General features: G+C 38.9%; 1 protein-coding gene across 1 annotated transcript in view; it reads left to right on the forward strand.

Annotated features, from left to right (window-relative positions):
* The window catches only part of SERPINC1 (serpin family C member 1), a 77,250-nt gene that overhangs the window by 50,000 nt on the left and 1,686 nt on the right, over positions 1-25,564 (forward strand). The window contains exons 5-6 of the mRNA XM_053693278.1: positions 9,012-9,402; positions 10,034-10,098. Coding sequence (XP_053549253.1) covers positions 9,012-9,402; positions 10,034-10,098 — 456 coding nt within the window. The remainder of the gene's footprint in view (positions 1-9,011; positions 9,403-10,033; positions 10,099-25,564) is intronic.

Consider the following 25,564-nt stretch of genomic DNA (forward strand, 5'->3'; position numbering starts at 1 on the left):
GAAAATGAAGAAAATTAAATAGACGTTAATTGGAAAGTTGTTTAAAATTGTATTCTCTGTCTTAATCATGAAAGAAACATTTTAATTAGGTTTAATGTCCCTTTAAATGGATATTAAAGTCAAAATGAAACTTTCATTAGTCACCGATTAACATACAGCATTGAGGCACTGCACACCTCCACTAGCTGCCGGGGAGGAGAAGACACACGGCTCTTATAAACTAACAAGTAAGGCCTCAAACAAAATACGCTAATATGCTATATGTGATACAGTCATACCCATCACATTCTGATCATAGCCTCCCATAAACAGCAGAAGACCTGGAAGGTTGTGCATTATCCCCTCTATAGGGTGTTTACTTAACTAAACTAAATTCTCATAACACCATCAGAGCCACACCTGACTGAAAGCAAGGAGCCCTTTACAGAAATTGTGAACCTTATACAGCCTAACTAGAACACTGCTCCCCACTACACAGTAAAAGGCTCCATTATAGCTACATACATAATCTAATCGGAGGCTTCACAGGGTCTATCATCTTGGTCTATTCCTTCCTTACAGTACTCTACCCTAGGTAAACTGACAAAGTGAATAGAAGCTCCTTAGAGCAGGAAATACATTCTTAAACTTGTATGCTACAGAGCTAATTAGAGAACAATTGTTTTTTTCCCACCTATACAAAGTCTGTATAACCCTGGCTTTTATTTACACGCAAATGCTCACAAACGTCCAGTGATGCAGTTGCATCCCACACACACCGCTTTTGTGATCTCCCACGGTGTAATGCCTAATAAAAAGCTAGGTAAAGCAGAAAAGAACTCTACATCTCGCCTACTTAATGGATACCTAAAGCAGGCAGACACTACTCAGCACACATTATGAGAAACTATGTCTACTAGACACCCAAGTACTACAGCTCAGGTCCACCAACCAGACCCTCAGTTAACAGATTATGTAACTAAAGAAACCCTATTAAATCTCACATCAAAAGATATTAGGAATGTCATGCATGAAATGTGCAGCCTTTTTAATGACCTCTGATAAGATCTCAGTGCCTTGGACACCAGAGTGACACAAGTTGTCAGCACAGATCACCGCACACACCACTGTGTAACAACACGCTGCCGAGTTACAATCTCATACCGACAATATATAGATCCTTACATACAAGCTGGAAGACCTGGAAATCTATGCTGTAGGAATAACCTACGTATTGGAGGCGTCTCTGAAAACGTTTATCCCTCTGCAATTGAGGGCTACTTGCAGGATCTATATCGCACAATAAAGGGAACGTCAACCTCATCTGATTTTCCCATAGAACACGCTCACAGAGCACTACAACCTAAGCCACCACTTAAGACCCCTCCTCGAGACATTATTATCATGTTTTTGAACTTCCGAGACTAAGAGGATCTCCTCAAGTGCGCCAGGGCCAAACACCCGATATACCATGCTGGAGTGGAAATCAACCTTTTTCTGATCTTTCTCCTGCAACGCTTCAGAAAAGACGGGACCTAGCTCACATCACCTCAACCCTCCGAGCCAACAATATCCAATACTGGTGGGGATTCCCAGTATCAATCATTGCCAGTCAAGATAACAAAACAGCTTTATACAGACCAGGAGCACACTTGACCAGTTTCTATTCAGATCTCTACATACACCCACTTACACCTATGGATACAAACGATTGTAGTCTCAACACCTCCAACCTCCCAAGCATAAACTGACTGAGGATAGAAGAACAACTACTTGGGCACATAGCCTTATCCAGGACACTTAGTATCCTTTTTACCACTGGGTTGGTAGAGGAGACATCTTACTTTTGTTCTCCTGGGCTGACATTGGCCTCTTCCTTAATTGGTATTTGAGTTACATACCTTTGAAAACACTTGTATTTAGTTACCTTTATAATGTTGTACCTACTAAATTTATAAATGTTTAATATTACTGTAGGAATGAATTGTTTAAACACTTTATATGTTTGGTTTCTAATGCCCTATTAAAAATGTTAGTTTCATTCCAAGAGTCTGCCAAGTCAACTCAGGAGAAAGTATCCACTGGCCACTATTTATTTTAGAAGCTATCCCCCCCTTAACATCAGCATAATAGTTTTCCCAAAGGGAGACTCACATGCAACATATGGTCCCACTCCATGTAACTGTCCTATACTACCCTCCCTTCCCCTCAATCCCCATAAATCCCCTCCTCCTCCTATGCTGATTTAAACAAATGGTGCTGTGTAATTGTTTTGCACCATCACTCTATTTCAGAACTGGTTATGCCTGCCATGGGGTTACTACCCCACAGCTTTTTATTCTCTCTGATTTTCTTCACCTTACATGCTCATTGAAGCCGAACAGCTGTCTGACTGCAAACTTGCTCTCTATTAGACTTTGCCAGCCACTTCAATAACAAAAACGACTCCATCAGAAATGAAATCAGCTCTCAACATAATTCCATTCTCTCACCCCCTCAAATGCTCTCAATCAACCACAACCCACATAACCTTAAACTTAGCTCATTCTCCGGTTACTGATGAAGAAATTTTGTCACTTATACTGCGCTCTCACCTCACTACTTGTCCCCTTGACCCTATCCCCTCACAGCTACTCCCCTCCGTCTCTGCTACCCTTACCCCTATACTCACACACATTTTCAACCTCTCCCTCAGCACCAGCATATTTCCCTCTTCGCTGAAACATGCACTGGTTACACCTATCCTCAAAAAAATCTTCCCTTGATCCTACCTCCCCATCCAACTACCTCCCTATTTCCATCCTCCCTCTTGCCTCAAAGCTCAAAAAAATAGTTTATGCACGCCTATCCCCTTTCCTTGCAATAAACTCCCTCCTTGACCCACTGCAATCTAGATTTCAACATCATCACTCCACAGAGACAGCAATTGTTAAGGTTACCTATGACCTACTTACAGCAAAATCAAAAGGCCACTTCTCTTTGCTTATCCTCCTTGATCTGTCCGCAGCCTTTGACACTGTTGACCACCCTCTTTTGCTCCAAACCCTCCAATCCTTCGGCATCTGTGACACATCCCTCTCGTGGCTCTCTTCCTACCTGTCAAACCGTACCTTTAGTGGGGCCTCCTCTGCCCCGTCACCACTTTCTGTTGGAGTACTGCAAGGCTCTGTCCTCGGTCCCCTTCTCTTCTCAATCTACACGTCATCACTAGGTTCCCTAATAAAGTCCCACGGTTTACAATATCATTTGTATGCTGACGAAACCCAAATCTACTTCTCTGCACCAGACCTACCTCCTTCCTTGCTAACCCGTGTCACTAACTGTCTTTCTCACATCTCTAACTGGATTTCCTCTCACTACCTCAAGCTGAATCTCTCCAAAACTGAGCTCCTTATTTTATCCCTTCTTCAAAAATCTCCACCCCAAATCTCTCTATAACTGTTGACAACTCCATCATTACCCCTACCCCACATGCCAGATGTCTCTGGGTCACATTTGACTCAGATCTTTCTTTCACTCGTCATATTCAGTCCTTGGCTAAAGCCTGCCACTTCCACCTTAAAAACATCTCTAAAATTAGACACTTCCTTACACAAGACACAACTAAGATTTTAATCCACTCTCTCATTCTTTCCTGCCTCGATTACTGCGACTCTGTCCTCTCTGGTCTCCCCACCTGTCGTCCTAGCTCCTTTACAATCCATAATGAATGCCTCTGCCAGACTCATCTTCCTTACACGTCGCTCTTTATCTGCTGCACCTCTCTGCCAATCCCTTCACTGGCTCCCTCTTGCCTCTAGGATCAAACACAAAATACTCATTTTGACATACAAAACCCTCAACTGCACTGCTCCCCCCTATATCTAAGACCTTGTCTCCAGATACTCTCCCTCCCATCCCATTCGCTCTGCTCATGACCTCATACTCCCATTTACAGGACTTCTCCAGACTGGCTCCCATCTTGTGGAACTCTCTGCCTCGCTCCACAAGACTCTCTTCTAGTTTTGAAAGCTTCAAGCGCTCCCTAAAGACTCTACTGTTCAGGGATGCATACAACCTACGCTAACCTTTCTTTATACCAGTTCCTCTCCTCCATTGCTATCCCCTGAACCCCCTTAGCATGTAAGCCTAAGAGTCCAGCTGTTTGTAGATCACCTTCTTAAGAGCTGACCACCACAGTGCAACTCTTGGCAGGGCCCTCTACCCATTTGATCACTATAATTGTTTTGTTGTACTCTGCATTTGTTTATAGCACTGCGGAATCTGTTGGCGCTCTACAAATAACCAATAATAATAAAATAATAATAATCTGTGTACTTAACTGTGTGTCACACACCTATCCACACTCACTATCGATCTCCCCTACCCTTGGCTTTAACTCCACCTTTACAGTGATCTAACTGTTCCTTCTCTCTCATTTCTCCACTATACCCCCTGACACCTACCCCCTTACCCCTCCTCACTACTAATGCCCCCCATTTTTTTACCTTCAATCATGCCTCCCAGAACCAGCAGATTTCAGAACCATTCCCTTAACCTTACCACTATAAATGCAAAGGGTCTTAACAATCCTGGAAAACGATCAATAGCCTTTCGGTAACTCGGGAAACTAAACAGCCACATCTTATTTTTCTATAACACTCTCTATCCTACAGTGTTCTTTGCCTCAGGCTTGACTATACTGCTGCATAAATCACTCCCTTTGCAAATTTCCCATGCAGAAAATTACCCTGAGGGTCATTACATACTCATAGTTGGTATGTTTCACGGACACCCAATTACATTAGTCATCGTTTACACACCAAACCAAGCTGAACATTGATGGGTGAAAAAGTTGTCTAACCTGTTACTTGACTATGCCAAGGGAATGGTGTTCCTAACAAGTGACTTTAATATTCGCACGAGTAGCATTAAAGACCACACAGCAAAAAATTATCAAATCCACACTTACCAACCTCAACCTCCATGATACATAGAGAACTCTACATCCAACAGATAGGAATTACACATTTTTTATTTATCTCCTCACAACAAATACTCAAGAATTGATTTTATATTCACAGACTCAACGGGACTAACAATAACAGCCACTTGCAACGTAGGCTCTATAACCTGAACAGATCACATCCAAGTCACTTGCTCAGTACTATGGCCAGACATAACGATTTTGTCCTTTATTTGGAGACTAGAGGACACTCTCTTAGAAAACCCACTCATTAGAACTGACCTACATAAAACCTTGACAAAATATTTTCAGCTCAACACATCACTATCCTCTACCACGACAAACATATGGGAGGCCTACAAATGCATAATGTGAGGGGTAATGATTAAACATAAATCATGACTTTTAAAACTATATCGGGAAAAACACTCCCAACTCTTAAACACCATAACCTTATTTGAAGTGCAACATAAACAGAATCCCTCAGATAACAAGATTTTAACCTCCCTCACCCAGACCATACAGGAACTTAAACAGCATCTTCTAGAAGCACATCAGCATAAAGCTCACTCAAACAACAGTATTATGAAGGGAATAATAAACCCGGTAATATATTGGCTAGAACGCTTCACAGAAAGCAACTCAAATCGTATATACATTTGATCACAGCGGCGGATGGTACATCATTAAAAAGTAGCTCACAAATAGCTTGTTTTTTTCCCGCTTGTACAATAACACTAATATACTAAATCAAGACCTGATCATCATAAAGCAACATCTTATAGAAAACTACATTCAGAGCTTGGGACTCCCTGATAACTCTAGACTCCAGGATAACCGTTGAAGAGTTGTCCCAAGCAATAACAGAACTTCCCAGCGGTAAAAGCTCTGGCCCACATGGGTTCACACCGAAGTACTATAAGACATTCCAAACCATATTGGCACCCTCTATGCTTAAACTTTTTAATAACCTGCGTGAGCACCCGCACCTCTCCAAAACAATGCTTGAGGAGCATATTGCAATTATTATTAATATAATATAAAACCTGAAAAATTCCTTACTATAAACACTGATATCAAGATCCTTGCAAAAACATTAGCGAAACGCCTGAACAAATTCCTCCCAGAGTTAATATCAACTGACCAAGTGGGGATCGTGCCTGGTCGGGAGGCCAAGGGCAATACTACGAAGGTCCTTCAATTAATAAACTACGCACAGGTGCAGGGGATCTCCATGGCCTTATTCTCGACTGATGCAGAGATGGCTTTGATAGGGTAGATTGGCTCTTCCTGCATCAGATGATGTAGGTGATGAACTTCTGCAACCCTTTCCTAAACATGACCTTCGCACTCTACTCATCCTCCAAGGCATGTGTCAGAGTGAATGAAACCTTATCCGAGTCACAATAGGCAATGGCACGAGATAAGTGTGCCCCTTGTCCCCTCTGCTATTTGCCTTGTCAATAGAAATATTAGTGCACAAAACCAGAACCAATGACAAAATAAGCGGGATCAGGGTGGGAGACATGGAACACAAACAAGCACTTTACGCAGACGACATCCAGTATACACTCACAAACCTAGATGTTTCTATCCCAGAATTACTTGATGAAATAGATAAGTATGGGAATATCTCAAAATTCCATCTAAATCTGACAAAAACAGAACTTTTCAATATCAACAATCCCCCAGCCGACCACCACATTACGATAGCGCCTAAAAAGTATTAGGGTACATATCTCACAATAAGCCCTAAAGACCTTTTCAAATACATTTGAGTACAATTCAAAAATATTACTAAAGACCTTTACTCATGGAAAAATAAACCTTTTTTGTGGCTCAGCTGGATTGGGGTTATTAAAATGAATATTCTCCCCCGGATTCTTTATCTACTCCAAACTATACCAATCGCTCTCCCTACAGGTTATATAACTCACAGAAGGTTATTCAACAAGTTATCTGGTTGGGTTCGAGACCTAGAATCCAATAGAAAACAATGCACCTCCTGAGAGATAGTGGTGGGTTGGGCCTACCAAATATAGCATATTACTGCAGAGCCATCCTTTTACAATGCCTTTGGAGTGGTCACACAACACCGAATACAAGGCGTGGCCTCAAATATGTGGGCACACTCACGTGGATACCCTCACACCAATGCCCCAAGTCAATAGCCAAATACCCCCTGATCACAGAAGTCTTCCAGGAATGGGACAGAACACTAGCCTCTAGTACATACATCTCCTCCAAGGCTTCACATTTGTTGCCCATAATCAAAAACCCTGATCTTCCATACAGTCAATTAGGATTGCATTTGTGTAAACCATATAGTCAAAGAACGGGTATACTGCTCTACGCGATAGACAATGGCAAACTGTGTTTACAACAACTTATGCAATAAAGACACAAGAGGCTATTATCTTCATGGCTGCGATATAACCAACTCATCCACTACATAACACATCTTAAACACAAGCCTTACTTTAACAGAGACACTGTCCAAGAGATACAAATTAAACTCCAATGCAGAGGTGGTATTTAACCCCAAAAGGTTACATAAATGTTTTCCCACTGTAAGTACTAAATGTTGGAGGGGCTGTGGAGAAGATGGGTCTCTGCTCCATATCTGGTGGTCTTGTCAGAAATTGCGTGACTACTGGACGGAAGTCCTAGGTATCATGTCAGATACATTGAATGTAATTATTCTGAATAGCCCTGAAACTATACTTTTTCTTTCCTTTCCCAAAATAACAGAACCCACTAAACTTGCTCTTTAGTTAATAATGCTCATTGGAGCTAAACAACTTATTCCTAAATACTGGAAATTCCAAGATGTCCCATCCACAAAAGAATGGCAGTCTCAAGTCACTGACTTACTGCTTCTCGAGCGCTACCACTACCTTAAAACTAAACAAATTGAAACACACAAGGTGATGCTGGCCTTCTGGAACGATTACCCCTATAAAGGAAATCACCCTTTAAATACTTTATTCACGCTACCTAACCCTTCCCACCTTTTTTTTATTTTATTTTATTTTTTATTTCCTCTGTCTACCTCCTTTCTCCTTCTACCCCTATGTCTCTTTAATTCCTATCAACCGTGACACACAAAATCACACTTCTTTGCTTACCTATTCACCATAGACTCACATAACAAACATTTAATATGCGTTAAATTTAATAAATTTAAACTTTAATGAATTTAAGCCCAGGATCAAAAAATAATCTTAAAAACAGGGGCACTTAATCTCATTAAAGTTTACAAAGACGCTTATTTTTTAAAATACTTACCTTTGCTTCATGGCAAACATAACACTGATCCTCCGCCTGCATCTCCTGCTTTCTTTAGCATATGGATGACGAATTTGGCTTCCTCCAATCATGGCATCTATTCCTAGCCTTCCATCCAGTGATAGCTTTTCATTAACAATAAGGGAAACCATCTTTATGGTAATAAAGCTGGTAGAATTATGTTTATTCCCATAGAGGAAGAAGCGTTAGATAAGCTTGTGTGTAGATATGTATGTATATATACTGTATGTATATATATATATATATATATATACATACACACAGGGGTCAAGTCTAGCAGGAATGCATGGGAACATAGTTCATGCACTTTTTTTACAGGTGGAATTAAGTTTCCCCTGGAAAGAGAACAGAAACGATTCAGTAAACACTGCTGCTGCTGGTAAGAGTAGCTGGAGCACAGTCTCGTTAGAGAGATAGCGAGATCCTCTAGTAATGGGCAGTAACACCTCCTACAATACACTAAATGTGTATATGTACACTCTACATATCTCAAAATGAACTCAACAGATTTATTTCTGTTTAATGATTTGTTTTGATAAAATACTAAACTGCTGCTTAGTTGATCATTGCAAACCAAGATTTAAAGCGTTTGACATTTTTGGTCTCTTATGGCAATTCTATTGAGACCTATTTATGTTATGGCAGAAATTACTTATAATTTTTAAATTACTTACTTTTTTTGTGTTTTAATTGAGCTTTAAAGGGTATTTAGTAATCAACTAGCTGCTTTAACAAGTAATGAATCTTAACCCAATACGTCTTTGTCTCATTGCAACAGGGCCTTTGGAAATCAAAGTTCCAACAAGAAAATACAAACTTAGAACAATTTCACAGGAAAGAAAAGCCCTGCACTGTCCCCACTATGTATCAGGAAGGTCTATTCCGTTATGGCTCCTTTCCAGATGATAAAGTGCAAGTCCTTGAGTTACCCTACAAAGGGGATGATATCTCAATGGTGTTAGTACTGCCATTTCTATCAACTTCTCTAAAGAAGGTTGAGAAAAATCTAAATTTGGACAAGTTAGGGGATTGGCTGCACCAAAGTCGCGAGGTGCAGGTATCTGTCCATCTACCCCGATTTCGAATTGATGACTCCTTTAGCGTGAAAGAAATGCTACAAGAGATGGGACTTGTAGACCTCTTTGACCCAAACACTGCAAGATTACCAGGTAAATTCTAGAAATCTGTTTTATATATATTTCTAATACTCTATTTAAATGGACATTTTGGCCCAAATGTAAATGCTCATAGATTTGAATAGAAACATATTTGCGATATTCATGTATTGGCAAAAATGCTTCTAATAAGTTATCACTGTTATAGTGTGAACATTTTTCTCTGCACGTGCATGTGAAGCATAGCTAGATATTCTCAGTGCACCAACATTTTACATACTGCAGCTGCTCAGATTGCCAGTGGGGCTTGCCATGTCAGCAATTAACAAATTGAGTTATTACCAGACAGTACAAGCACCTTAGGCTCTCTGAGCAAGTGTTTTGTTTAAAATGCTGGTGTACGGTGCATACTTAAATACACTTTTAAAACAGCTATAGCTCTTACTAGAAGCATTTTTGCTAATATATGTATATTACAAAAATGCTTCTATTCAAAACTGAAATGCACCCATGTGGATTCCAATTATGGATGGAATATCTGTTTAAATAGCTTTATTTCATTTTTGATCTCATGGGATCTTAAATAATTCAATGTTATTTATTATGTTGTAAGGTTGTTGACTTTTGCAGTATTCACGATTTAATTTATTTTTTTCTCAATATTTTTTTTTTTTCTTAATTACAGGAATCATTGCAGGGGGGAGATCTGATCTCTATGTTTCAGACGCATTCCACAAGGCATTTTTAGAGGTAAATATATTTTGTAAAGTGTCTGCTTATTGGTGACGTTTCATTTAGAAGCCTCTTTAATTCACCAAATATTTTGCAGCTTTTTCACACTTTTGGCTAGATTATAAGTGTGGCGCTAAATTATCACGCGCCTGTAAATGGGCAAATTTGCCCGTTTGCAGGCCAGCGATAATTAATCAGCCATTATAAGTTGCTGGTTATTGCTCCAGCAAACTTGTGGTAGAAATTAGCGCTTATAAAATTAACCAGAGATCAGATCTCTGGTTAATTTTATAAATGTGCCCCAAATGCCATAAAATCAAGTGTAGTGTATTTTATTTAATAAAATAACTGCACTAGGCAGTATTTTGGGGGGAAATATGGGTGTGGGGTGTACGAAGAAAAACAGCACTGAAAAGTGCCTTTACATCGAAGTTTATGGGAACTGTATGTTCCCAGTAAATATACATGTATATGCTTTATATACAAATATATTTGTGCTAATGTGTATATACACATATTAACACACTAATATATATGTATATAGTCATTTACATATATATTTACAATGCGTGACTTTACCCCCCTTTGCTGCACGAGGTTCTCATGCTGTGTGTCACGGCATAATAACGAGGCTCCCATAGCTCGCATTCGCATTGCTGACAACTTGTAATACCACCACACATTAGGGTGCCCTGGTATTACACAGTGGAGCACAAACATCGTTTTCACTAAAGCGATATTTAGCGCTCCACTTGTAATCAGGCCCTAAGTATTTTAGTTGAAGTTGCCAGTTAATATATCCCCTAATTTATCTGCCTTGTTCTTGCTGTTTCCTTCAGTGAAGATATTGGTAAAGTACGACTATTCTCCTAAAATCACAAACAGCTTTTTTCCTAACAATATGTTATCCTAACACCAAGCACAGCATTACTCACTGTTTACTTCTCAACCTCATTATTAAAGGGACATTAAACACACTCACCTAGATTACGAGTTTTGCGTTAGAAGATGTGCGGTGCTAACGAGCAATTTATGCTCACCGCTCACTTACAGACAGCGCTGGTATTACGGGTTTTTACAAACCCGGCGTTAACCGCAAAAAAGTGAGCGAAGAGCAAAATTTTGCTCCACATCTCACCTCAATACCAGCGCTGCTTACGTTAGCGGTGAGCTGGTAAAACGTGCTCATGCACGATTTCCCCATAGGAATCAATGGGGGAAAGCCGGCTGAAAAAAAACCTAACGCCTGCAAAAAAGCAGCGTAAAGCTCCTAACGCAGCCCCATTGATTCCTATGGGGAAATAAAAGTTATGTCTACACCTAACACCCTAACATGAACCCTGAGTCTAAACACCCCTTAATCTTACACTTATTAACCCCTAATCTTCTGCCCCCGACATCGCAGACACCTACATTATATTAGTAACCCCTAATCTGCCGCTCCGGACACCACCGCCACCTACATTATACTTATGAACCCCTAATCTGCTGCCTCCAACATCGCCGACACCTACATTATATTAACCCCTAATCTGCCGCGCCCAATGTCGCCGCAACCTAACTACATTTATTAACCCCTAATCTGCCACCCACAACGTCGCCACCGCTATAATAAAGTTATTAACCCCTAAACCTAAGTCTAACCCTAAACCTAACACCCCCTAACTTAAGTATAATTTAAATAAATGTAAATAAAATTACTACAATTAACTAAATAATTACTATTTAAAACTAAATACTTACCTATAAAATAAACCCTAAGCTAGTTACAATATAACTAATATTTTTATTTTACAGACAACTTTGTATTTATTTTAACTAGGTACAAAAGTTATTAACTATGTAATAACTACATAGTTAAAATAAATACAAATTTACCTGTAAAATAAAATCTAACCTAAGTTACAATTACACCTAACACTACACTATAATTAAATAAATTAAATAAATTAAATACAATTAATTACAATTAAATAAAATGATCTAAAATACGAAAAAAACAAACACTAAATTACAGAAAATAATAAAATAATTACAAGATTTTTAAACTAATTACACCTACTCTAATCCCCCTAACAAAATAAAAAAGCCCCCCCCAATAAAAAAAGCCCTACCCTACACTAAATTACAAATAGCCCTTAAAAGGGCCTTTTGCGGGGCATTCCCCCAAAGTAATCAGCTCTTTTACCTGTAAAAAAAAAAAGTACAAATACCGCCCCAACATTAAAAACCACCACCCACACAACCAACCCTACTCTAAAACCCACCCAATTCCTCCTTAAAAGAAACTAACACACTAACCCCCTGAAGATCACCTTACCGGGAGACGTCTTCACCCAACCGGGCCGAAGTCCTCAACGAAGCCGGGAGAAGTCTTCATCCAACCGGGCAGAAGTGGTCTTCCAGACGGGCAGAAGTCTTCATCCAGACGGCATCTTCTATCTTCATCCATCAGGCGCAGAGCGGGTCCATCTTCAAGACATCCGACGCGGAGCATCCTCTTCTGTGCTGCACTTTAATAAGATATCTGGTTCCAAAAAGAGACAAATGCCACTCTCGGGAGCCTTTTTTGACATTCGTTGCTCCCCGAAAGCAACAAATGCACATTCCTATTAAACACGCTTCGTGCAGCTTTTTCGGATTGTGGGTGCTGCCATTTTAAAACGTAGGTTACACTGCAGGTGTCTAAAGGAGAGTCGCTAAACATGTGCAAACACATCAACACTGAAATGCAGTGAAAGCTAGGTTTCAACATGGCAGCCCTCATAACTAGAATATTCGAAATACTGTACTTATAGAGTTTATTTAGTGTATAATGTCCCTTTAAAGTGACACTTCTAGAAACATCAGTGAAATAAGTTAGAGACCATAACATCACTGCTGATTTTTGTTTTCTCTGAAACAAATGCACATTAATAGATATGATTTCTAAATCAGTTTTGGGTGTTCGTCTGGAGACTGAAATTAGAAGCTGTTGAGCATTAGGAAAATCAAGGAGCTTTTGCTGGCAATTACTTAAAGGGACAGTAAAGTAAAAAAAAATCTTTCATTAGGGCATGTAATTTTAAACAACTTTCCAATTTACTTTTATTACCAATTTTGCTTTGTTGTCTTGGTATTCTTAATTGAAAGCTAAATCTAGGAGGTTCATGTGCTAATTTCTTAGACCTTGAAGACTGCCTCTAATCGGAAAGCATTTTTACAGTTTTTCACCACTAGAGGGCGTTAGTTTATGTGTTTCATATAGATTACATTGAGCTCAGGCACGTGAAGCTCCTAGACAGCACTGATTGACTAAAAATGCATGTCTGTCAAAAGAACTGAAATAAGGGGGTAGTTTGCAGAGGCTTAGATACAAGGTAATCACAGAGGTAAAAAGTATATTATTATAACTGTGTTGGTTATGCAAAATTGGGGAATGGGTAATAAAGGGATTATCTACCCTTTTAAACAACAAAAATTCTGGTGTTTACTGTCCCTTTAAATTGCTCTATTTCCATATCAATAAATAATGGGATCATTTATTAATATTTTATTCAATCTGTCAGTCTCTATAATAACTAATAGAGCTGTTTCTAAGATATGTAACCGCAATGAAAGATTGCGAGTTTCTGAGGGAATACAGCAGAAGACTATATATATATATATATATATATATATATATATATATATATATATATATATATATATATACATATATATATAAACAAGCATGGAAATTGCACTCCCAATAACCAGAGTCCTTATGCCCTGGGTGCAGCAAACAAAATAGATAAAAATGCAGAACAAGCAAACTCCAAGGGACTTTTCAAAATCACTTTAATCAGTGTTAACGTTTTCGGACAAAATATAGTCCGTCTTCAGACAAAAAAGAAGACGGACTATATTACGTCCGAAAACGTTAACACTGATTAATATATATATTAATATATATATACACACAGTGTGTGTATATGTTTGTATGAATGTGTGTGTGTGACTGTGTGTGTATGTATGTATGTCACTAGCTCATGGACTCTTGCCAGTTACATGAAATATATATATATATATATATATATATATATATATATATATATATATATATATATATATATAAATATATACATGTGTGACTGTATGTGTGTGTGTGTGTGTATATATATATATATATATATATATATATATTTCTTTCATGTAACTGGCAAGAGTCCATGAGCTAGTGACGTATGGGATATACAATCCTACCAGGAGGGGCAAAGTTTCCAAACCTCAAAATGCCTATAAATACACCCCTCTCCACACCCACAATTCAGTTTTACAAACTTTGCCTCCCTTAGGAGGTGGTGAAGTAAGTTTGTGCTTGATTTTTCTTCTATGATATGCGCTTCTCAGCATTTTGAAGCCCAATTCCTCTCAGAGTACAGTGTTTGTCAGAGGGATGTGAAGGGAGTATCGCCTATTGATTTTATGGTTTTCCTCACTGGAAATGTTTTTAAAGGTTCTCTGTTATCGGTCGTAGGGATTCATCTCCTACCTCCCTTTTCAGATCCACGAAATACTCTTATATGCCATTACCTTTACTGATGCTTTCTCAGTACTGGTTTGGCGATGGGTGTCTTTCAGTAAGTATGTTTTCATTATTTAAGACACTCTCAGCTATGGTTTGGCGCTTTATGTATTAATATAAAGTTTTAAATATATGTATTTTACTTATATTTTCCATGAGTCAGGTCTATGTATATTTCCTTTTGCAGACTGTCAGTTTCAGTTTGGGAAGCATGTTTTAGGAAGTTATTTTTCTTACCTGGGATATATAGTCCTTTTTTTTCAAATTGACTGTTTTTCTTTAAATTTTGCGGGCAAAATAAGACTCGCAAGGTCGCAAAATGCTGTTATTTATTGTTGGCACGATAATTATTTGGCGCGAAGGTAAGTCTTTGATGACACAAGTTCTTCATTTCCAGCATCTTCGTTGACGCCAGGTTTCCTTGCATGAGGTTGCGTCTGTTATGACGCGAGTTGCGTCATTTCCGGATGTTGTTGGCGCCAAAAAAAAGTAAACTTCTTTTTGCGTCGTGCGTCATACTTGGCGCCAAAAAAAATATTGCCTTCTATATGCTCAGAGGGCTATGTTGTTTGCATTTTTTCTTATTCCTGAAACTGCCATATAAGGAAATTGTAAATTTTGCTTTAATGTTGTTTTTTCTTTTACATTTTGTCTGAGGAATCAAGAAACTCTTTGGTAAATTGATCCTCCAACCATGTCTTTGAAGAAACAACACTAGTTGATTTGTGTGAGATTCGGCTAAATGTAAAGACTGAGCTAGTACCAAGATATCGTCCAAATAAGGAAACGCTGCAATACCTCTCTGATTACAGATAGAAGGGTACCGAGAACCTTCGAAAAGATCCTTTGAGCTGTTGCTAGGCCAAATGGAAGAGCGACAAATTGGTAATGCTTGTTCAGAAGCAACTGTTGGAACCCTGCTGCCTGATCACAGTTCTATCAAAGCTAAGTGTATCTGTTGTAAATTAGCTGAGATTATATCTCCAGCTGTAGTATGTAACAGTTGTCATGATAAACTTTTGCATGCAGAAAACGTTTCCATCAGTACTAGTACAGTTTCTGTTGTTCCTTCGACATCTAATGTACATGATATCCCTGTTGATATGAAAAATTATATTGCTGATGCGATACAGAAGGCTTTGTCTGCTATTCCGCCTTCTAATAAACGTAAAAGGTCTTTTAAAACTTCTCATAAAATTGATGAAATTTCTAATGACCGACAACATACTGAAATATCCTCCTCTGATGAGGATCTCTCTGATTCAGAAGATCCTACCTCAGATATTGACACTGACAAATCTACTTATCTTTTCAAGATTGAGTATATTTGTTCCTTGTTAAAAGAAGTGTTGGTTACTTTGGATATTGAGAAATCTAGTCCTCTGATATCAAAACTAGTAAAAGTTTAAATTCTGTTTTTAAACCTCCTGTGGTTACTCCAGTGGTTTTTCCAGTTCCTGGTGCTATTTCTGATGTGATTGCTAAGGAATGGATTAAGCCTGGTACTTCTTTCATTCCTTCTTCTAGGTTTAAAAGGTTTAACTCTAGATTAGAATTTTGTCCCCAAAGTTCATGGGGCTATTTCTACTCTTGCCATACGTACTACTATTCCTATGGAAGACAGTATTTCTTTTAAAGATCCTTTAGATAGGAAACTTGAATCCTATCTAAGGAAAGCTTATTTATATTCTGGCTATATTCTCAGGCCTACCATTTCTATGGCTGATGTTGCCACTGCATCAACCTTTTGGTTAGATAGCTTAGCGCAACAGAAAACGGATCCGGATTTGTCTAGCATTGTTTCCTTTCTTTCCAAGGTAACAATTTATTTGGTTCTCAGTTGGATTCAATTATTTCAACTATCACTGGGGGGAAGGGAGTTTTCTTGCCTCAGGATAAAAGATCTAAGGGTAAATCTAAAGCTTCTAATCATTTTCGTTCTTTTCGATAGAATAAGGAACAGAAAACCAATCCTTCCCCTAAAGACTCTGGTTCCAATTGGAAACCTTCTTCAAATTGGAACAAATCCAAGCCTTTGAAGAAACCAAAGCCAGCCCCCAAGTGTGCATGAAGGTGCGGCCCTCGATTCAGTTCAGCTGGTGGGGGCAGATTGAAATTATTCCAAGACATTTGGGCAGATTCTGTTCAAAATCAGTGGATTCAGAGTATTGTCTCTCAAGGGTATCGAATAGGATTCAAAGTAAGACCTCCTGTGAGAAGATTCTGTCTCTCACGTTCCAGCAAATCCAGTGAAGGCTCATGCTTTTCTGAAGTGTGTTTCAGATCTAGAGCTTTCAGGGGTAATAATTCCAGTTCCGTTTCAGGAACAGGGTGTGGGGTTTTATTCAAATCTATTCATTGTCCCAAAGAAAGAAAATTCATTCAGGCCAGTTCTGGATCTGAAGTTTTTAAATCATTTTGAGAGAGTCCCAACTTTCAAGATGGGGACTATGAGGACTATTTTGCCTTTTGTTCAGCAAGGTCATTAAATGTCCACGATAGACTTACAGGATGTATATCTTTACATTCTGATTCATCCAGAGCACTATCGGTTTCTGAGATTCTCTTTTCTAAACAAGCATTACCAATTTGTCGCTCTTCCATTTGGCCTAGCAACAGCTCCAAGGATCTTTTCGAAGGTTCTCGGTACCCTTCTATCTGTAATCAGAGAGTAGGGTATTGCAGCGTTTCCTTATTTGGACGATATCTTGGTACTAGCTCAGTCTTTACATTTAGCCGAATCTCACACAAATCAACTAGTATTGTTTCTTCAAAGACATGGTTGGAGGATCAATTTACCAAAGAATTTCTTGATTCCTCAGACAAGGGTCACCTTTTTAGGTTTCCAGATAGATTCAGTGCCCATGACTCTGTCTTTAACAGACAAGAGACAAATGAAATTGGTTTCAGCTTGTCGAATCCTTCAGTCTCAAAAATTCCCTTCAGTGGCTATGTCCATGGAAGTTTTAGGTCTCATGACTGCAGCATCGGACGCGATCCCCTTTGCTCATTTTTATATGAGACCTCTACAGATTTGTATGCTGAATCAATGATGCAGGGATTATACTCGGATATCACAATTGATATACTTCCCAAAATTCAACTCTCTCTATCTTGGTGGTTAGACCATCATCGTATAGTTTAAGGGGCTTCTTTTGTTCATCCTACCTGGACAACAGATGCAAGTCTTTCAGGTTGGGGAGCTGTTTGGGGATCTCTGACAGCACAAGGGGTTTGAAAACCTCAAGAGGCGAGGTTACCAATCAATATTTTAGAACTCCGTGCTATTTTCAGGGCTCTTCAGGTTTGGCCCCTGTGAAAGAGAGAACCATTCATTTGTTTTCAGACGCACAATATCACAACTGTGGCATATGTCAATCATCAGGGTGGAACTCGCAGTCCCCTAGCTATGAAAGAAGTATCTCAGATACTTTCTTGGGTGGAATCCATCTCTTGTCTAATTTATGCGGTGCATATCCCAGGTGTAGACAATTGGGAAGCGGATTATCTCAGCCGTCAGACCTTACATCCGGGGGAGTGGTCTCTCCATCCAGATGTATTTTGTCAGATTGTACAGATGTGGGGTCTTCCAGAAATAGATCTGATGGCTTCTCATCTAAACAAACTTCCCAGGTACCTATCCAGGTCCAGGGATCCTCAGGCGGAGATGGTGGATGCTTTAGCAGTTCCTTGGTTTTACCAACCTGTTTATATCTTTCCACCTCTAGTTCTTCTTCCAAGAGTGATCTCCAAGATCATTATGGAACAATTGTATGGGTTTCTGATAGCACCAGCGTGGCCTCACAGATTTTGGTATGAGGATCTTGTCCAGATGTCCAGTTGCCAGCCTTGGCCACTTCCTTTAAGACCAGACCTTCTGTCTCAAGGGTCGTTTTTTTCCATCAGGATCTCAAATAGTTAAATTTGAAGGTATGGAAATTGAACGCTTAGTGCTTAGTCATAGAGGTTTCTCTGACTCAGTGATTAATACTATGCTACAGGCTAGTAAGTCTGTTTCAAGGAAGATTTATTATCGAGTTTGGAAGACCTATATTTCATGGTGTTCTTCTCATAAATTCTCCTGGCATTCTTTTAGAATTCCTAGAATTTGACAGTTTCTTCAGGATGCTTTGGATAAAGGTTTGTCTGCAAGTACTTTGAAGGGAAAAATCTCTGCTCTTTCTGTTTTATGTCATAGAAAGATTGCTAAGCTTCCTGATATTCACTGTTTTGTTCAGGCTTTGGTTCATATCAAGCCTGTTATTAAATCAATCTCTCCTCCTTGGAGTCTTAATTTGGTTTTGAAGACATTAGAGGCTCCTCCTTTTGAGCCTAAGCATTCTTTGGATATTAAACTACTTTCTTGGAAAGTGTTGTTTCTTTTGGCTATCTCTTCAGCTAGAAGAGTTTCCGAATTGTCTGCTCTCTCTTGTGAGTCTCCTTTTCTGATTTTTTTTATCAGGATAAGTCTGTTTTGAGGACTTTGTTTAAATTTCTTCCTAAGGTTGTGAATTCTAACGACATTAGTAGGGAAATTGTTTTTCCTTCCTTGTGTCCTAATCTCAAGAATATTCTTGAAAGATCTTTACATTCTTTGGATGTTGTAAGAGCTTTGAAATATTATGTTGAAGCTACTAAAGATTTCAGGAAGACCTCTAGTTTTTTTGTTGTCTTTTCTGGTTCTAAAAAAGGTCAGAAAGTTTCTGCCATTTCTTTGGCATCTTGGTTAAAGCTTTTGATTCCTAAAGCTTATTTGGAGGTGGAACAGTCCCCGCTTCAGAGGATCCACAGCTCATTCTACTAGATCAGTCTCCACTTCTTGGGCTTTTAAGAATGAAGCTTCAGTTGATCAGATTTGCAAAGCAGCAACTTGGTCTTCTTTGAATACATTTACTAAATTTTAGCATTTTGATGTAATTTGCTTCTTCTGAAGCAGTTTTTGGTAGAAAAGTTACATAATTTATGTAAGAACTTACCTGATAAATTAATTTCTTTCATATTGGCAAGAGTCCATGAGACCCACCCTTTTTCTGGTGGTTATGATTTTTTGTATAAAATCACAATTATATTTCCAGTTCCTCTTTTTTGTATGCTTTTTTACTCCTTTTTCTATCACCCCACTACTTGGCTATTTGTTAAACTGAATTGTGGGTGTGGTGAGGGGTGTATTTATAGGCATTTTGAGGTTTGGGAAACTTTGCCCCTCCTGGCAGGATTGTGTATCCCATACGTCACTAGCTCATGGACTCTTGCCAATATGAAAGAAATGAATTAATCAGGTAAGTTCTTACATAAATTATGTTTTATATTTATATATATAATATTTAAGGTCTTCGAGTGGTTTAAATCTAAATTGGAAGCATTTGCCTGTGTGAGGCTGAGACATTGGGGAACATTTATGAAGCAGCGGATGCTGATTATTCTGTGCGAGCCTTCCAGTTCTGGCTCGCCGGAAACAGGAGTTAAGAAGCAGCGGTCGTCTCTGAGGTGGCGAACTGCAATCATTCCGATCGGGGTGACTAACACCGCCTGCTAGCGCCAATTGGCCGCAAATGTGCAGGAGGCGACATTGCACAAGCATTTCACCAGAAATGCTTGTGCAATGTTAAATGCCGACAGCGTATGCTGTCTGCATTAAGCGATGCAGGGCGGACATGATTCGCTGTATCGAATTATGTCTGCCCGGGGTATGATAAATCTACCCCATTGTTTTCTGTTATATGTAGACTGAAAGAGGTCTTCTCATTTCATTCTTCATCCCTATTTCTAGCTTAAAGGGACATGAAACCCAATTTTTTTCTTTCATGATTTAGAAAGAGCGTGCTATTTTAAACAACTTTCTAATATACTTCTATTATCTAATTGGTTTCATTCTCTTGATATTCTTTGCTGAAAAGCATATCTAGATAGGCTCAGTAGCTGCTGATTGGTGGGTGCACATAGATGCCTCATGTGATTGGCTCGCCCATGTGCATTGCTATTTCTTCAACAAAGGATATCTAAAACAAATAATACAAATTAGATAATAGAACTAAATTTGAATGTTGTTTAAAATTGTATTCTCTTACTGAATCATGAAAGAAGAATTTTGGGTTTAGTGTCCCTTTAAGTTCTAAGGATGTTTAGGCATTACCCAACCTTTCCTATTCCTCTTACATGCCATATATTCATTTACTGAAATACTTTTCCCTATTTTAATTCCCAGTAAACATTATGGTTGCTATAAAATTTACTTTGTTATTATAAGACCCAAAAGAATTAGAATTAGCTGCTTCAGGATCTAAGCTTCTTGGGGCTTTTGCAGTTTGCCTCGTGTCACTGTGGCATCATTAGGAGCGTTTCCTGCACTGTCACTTATGCCCATTACTTAGGAGCATATGCATGGGACCTCTTGAAATGTATTACTTTAGCTGTTGTGTATTTGGGCTTCCAGTAGTGCCCTTACTCCCTTTCGAGCATATTGAGTGCTCCTTACAGGACAGCTAATTGTCTATCAGATGCTTAGCTGTTCTACTCCCCTTTGTCCTCATCTCCAGTAGTTTCTCAGTCAGCTTCTTTAGAGCAGCTGTGAGCTGAATTGTCCTGATCTCAGCTTAGCAGTCTGTATCCTGTAGTTCCTTGTGTATACTGGTGTCTAGCAGCAAGTAACTTTGTATCTTGGTGTCTAGCAACTATACCTGTTTCATATAGTGTCCAATAGCAAAACACCTCAATTTCTTTCATGTAATTAGCAAGAGTCCATGAGCTAGTGACGTATAGGATATACATTCCTACCAGGAGGGGCAAAGTTTCCCAAACCTCAAAATGCCTATAAATACACCCCTCACCACACCCACAATTCAGTTTTACAAACTTTGCCTCCCGTGGAGGTGGTGAAGTAAGTTTGTGCTAGATTCTATTTCCTGGGCGTTTAGGAATGAAGCTTCTGTTGATCAGATTTGCAAAGCAGCAACTTGGTCTTCTTTGCATACTTTTACTAAATTCTACCATTTTGATGTGTTTTCTTCTTCTGAAGCAGTTTTTGGTAGAAAAGTACTTCAGGCAGCTGTTTCAGTTTGATTCTTCTGCTTATAATTTCAGTTTTTTTCATTATTAAGATTAAAACTTTTGTTTTGGGTTGTGGATTATTATTTTTTCAGCGGAATTGGCTGTCTTTATTTTATCCCTCCCTCTCTAGTGACTCTTGCGTGGAAGTTCCACATCTTGGGTATTTATTATCCCATACGTCACTAGCTCATGGACTCTTGCTAATTACATGAAAGAAAACATAATTTATGTAAGAACTTACCTGATAAATTCATTTCTTTCATATTAGCAAGAGTCCATGAGGGCCACCCTTTTTTTGTGGTGGTTATGATTTTTTTGTATAAAGCACAATTATTCCAATTCCTTATTTTGATGCTTTCGCTCCTTTCTTATCACCCCACTTCTTGGCTATTCGTTAAACTGAATTGTGGGTGTGAGTGTGGTGGTGAGGGGTGTATTTATAGGCATTTTGAGGTTTGGGAAACTTTGCCCCTCCTGGTAGGAATGTATATCCCATACGTCACTAGCTCATGGACTCTTGCTAATATGAAAGAAATAAATTTATCAGGTAAGTTCTTACATAAATTATGTTTTTCTGGTTGCTTTCTTAGCCTTTGTCCTAGTGTCCAGTAGTAGCTGCTTGTGATCTTGATACTGGTGTCTAACAGTAGTAGCCGGTGTAATCGGTTCCCAGTAATTTTGTCTTGTGATGCACCACTGTGACTTGGTGCTGCTGCCAAGGATCCTTCTAAGTCATCTGGGATTTGTGACACACATTAAAGCTAAGAAGTATTAGTATTTTTGGGACTGTATAATATTCTCTAGAAGCTTTTTAAGACCGGTTTGCTGATTACTTTTACTTCTTTTTTTTTTAAACCTGAACAGTTTTGTTAAAGGACTAGTAACTGTCATGCAACCTGGTGAGACTATTTCTGGGCTCAGATCTGGCCAGAAGTTTTTTCTAAGACTTTAAAGGCCTCTCGTTTTTCAAACTAATGTTGAATCCAAACTTTCTCCCTAATAAACACTTCTTCATAAACTAAATACAGGATGTATATTGCATGTTCTCACCCCTGATGACAGGGCAGGGCCCTCTAAAGAGCCGGCCCAGGAAGGATGTCTCTCTCAACCTGCCCAAACGGCAGACCAGTTCCACTCCATACAAGCAAGGTCATGCTTCTATCCTGATTGTGTTTGGAAGGTTTGCCTGCGGTTAGAGACATTTTAAGTCACAATTAAACTTTTATGATTTAGAGCATATAATAAAAAAAAAAAATCCAATTTACTTCTATTATCAAATTTCTCGTGGTATTTTTATTGATACATAGCTACTTTCCTTGAAAGCATACTGGGGTATGGTCAGGAGCATGCATGTGTCATAAGCACATACAGCTCTGTTTACAACAATGTGTTTAATGTTACACAAATAAAGCACTTGAGATGTGCACACTCCTTAGCATGCTTGAGTTTGCACTCATAGAAAGGAGCTGTCTTAACAAAAAATACAGAGAGAGAAATCAGTCAATTTAAAGGGACACTGAACCCAATTTTTTTATTTCGTGATTCTGATAGAGCAGGCAATTTTAAGAAACGTTCTAATTTTTCTTCATTCTCTTGGTATCTTTATTTGAAAAGCAATAATGTACGTTTAGATGCCGGACCCTTTTTGGTGAACAATCTGGGTTGTTCTTGCTGATTGGTGGATTGATTTAACCGACCATTAAACAAGTGCTGTCCAGGGTCTGAACCAAAAAATAAAGTGCAAATAAAGATAGCAAGAGAACGAAGAAAAATTGATAATGGGATTAAATTAGAAAGTTGCTTAAAATTGCATGCTCTATCTGAATCACAAAGTAAAAAATTTGGGTTCAGTGTCCCTTTTTAAAAGTATATGCTCTGTCTGACTCATTAACATTTAATATTTAGTTCCATGTCCCTTTAAGAAAACATTTAGTCAAATAAAACTCTGTAACCCATAAAAAAATGATCACTAATGTGGTCCATGGGAAGGTCAGCCAGTCTGTACTTTTACTGCCTTACTCTGACTACCATTTTCATGCCAAAATAATTTATCAGTCAACCATAATAAATATCTCAGAGATAGAAGGTAAAACAAAAACTATGGTTTAACAACGTTCGTAAGTAAGTTGCTGCATAGCACTGCTTACACCCTTTGTGTGATGGATTACTGCGCATGCACGGGATTCTCGTTGTGATGTAAGCGCTAGTGTGGACTCTGTGATGAGCCAAATATAAGCTCATTCATATCTTGCGTTATCAGAAAATCTAGGAGTTGTTCCATGGGTAGCAGGTTATTTGCTTCATTCTCTTGATATACTATGTTGAAAAGCATATGTTGGTAGACTTAGGAGCAGCAATGCATTACTGGGAGCTAGCAGCTTATGGCTACACATATATAACTCCTTATCACTGGTTTACTATATGTGATCATCTAGCTTGCAGTAATTTATTGCTGCTCCTTCAACAAAGGATAACAAGATTTAAAAAAAAAAAAAAAGAAGTAAATAGGAAAGTTATTTAAAATCTATATGCTCTATTTGAATCATGAAACAAATTAAAGTTTCATATCCCTTTAAGTAAATGATCCCTAATCCTTTCCTTCAGTGGTCTAGAAGTTTGTCCTAAGCAGAGGCGTAACTAGAAACCACAGGGCCCAGGTGCAAGAATCTAAGAAGGGCACCCCACCCCCCTACCCACCCCCCAAAAAAGTGAATTTGGTACATATCTTTTTTTTTTTTTACATTTAACACAGAAAAAAAATGTGAATCAGATTACACGTCTGCAAAAGGAGGTACCCTGTGCCCACAGTCTGTGAGATGGTCTGACCCCCTATTACTGTATATAGTGACACTGTTTAACCCACCAGTACTGTATGAGTTAGTGACACAGTCTGTAATCTGACGGTGAGATGGCTGGCCTGACCCTACCCGCCCCAGTACTTTATAAAGTGACCACAGTAGTCAGTGACATGGTCCAGCCCCCACGTACTGTATATAGTGGTACTTTATAGTGAGACTGTTTACCCCCTCCCCTATGCTGTAATAACAAGGTCTGTCATTTGCTGGTTCCACAAACACACACACATGCATAAATACACACACAGTCACATACACACACACACACACACACACAGTCACATACATACATACATACACATACACACATACAAACACCAATGGCTAAACCAGAAACACTAACCCCTGTAGTCAGAGACACTAGTGAGGCATCATGTCACACTCACATTATATCAGTGCAGGCAGTGGCAGGTCAACATTTTTTTTTTTTTTTTTTTTAAGCTGGGCCCCCACCCTCAGGGGCCCAGTCGCAGTTGCGGTCTCTGCACCCCCTGTAGTTACGTCCCTGGTCCTAAGTATTATCTCTTGAATGAGGGGTATCGCCCTTTTATCCCTACAACTGATAGTACCTTTAATGACAACCTTTGTTTAGTTACAGTAGAGTTTTTGGTCCTATTACTATAAAAGCTGTTACAAGGAAAAATCATCTTAACTCATTTCCTTGTAGACATTGTTTGTTGGTCATCCCTCTCTTACACTTGAATTCACTAAGGGCTATAGGATGCTTTTTACATTCTTTGCTTTCATAAAAAATCACTGTTTTTGCAGATATTTTAACCATTAGGCAGGGACGGCTTTATAAATGGACCTGGTGGGATCACAAGACCCAGGCATCACATGGGGAGAGAATATTCTGGATAATAATGTTCTTACATTACACACTAAATACATTTTAGAAGCATAGTATTGAAGTTAGTCCCTGCCTCCCTCTAGTCATGAGTGCCGCCATGTTGAAATCTATCTTGCACTACATTCCAGCGGTGACTTGTCTGCACATGTGCATCAACTCTACTTCAGATACATGCAGTGTAACCTA

Source organism: Bombina bombina, chromosome 10 (assembly GCF_027579735.1).
Source record: "Bombina bombina isolate aBomBom1 chromosome 10, aBomBom1.pri, whole genome shotgun sequence".
Lineage (NCBI taxonomy): Eukaryota > Metazoa > Chordata > Amphibia > Anura > Bombinatoridae > Bombina > Bombina bombina.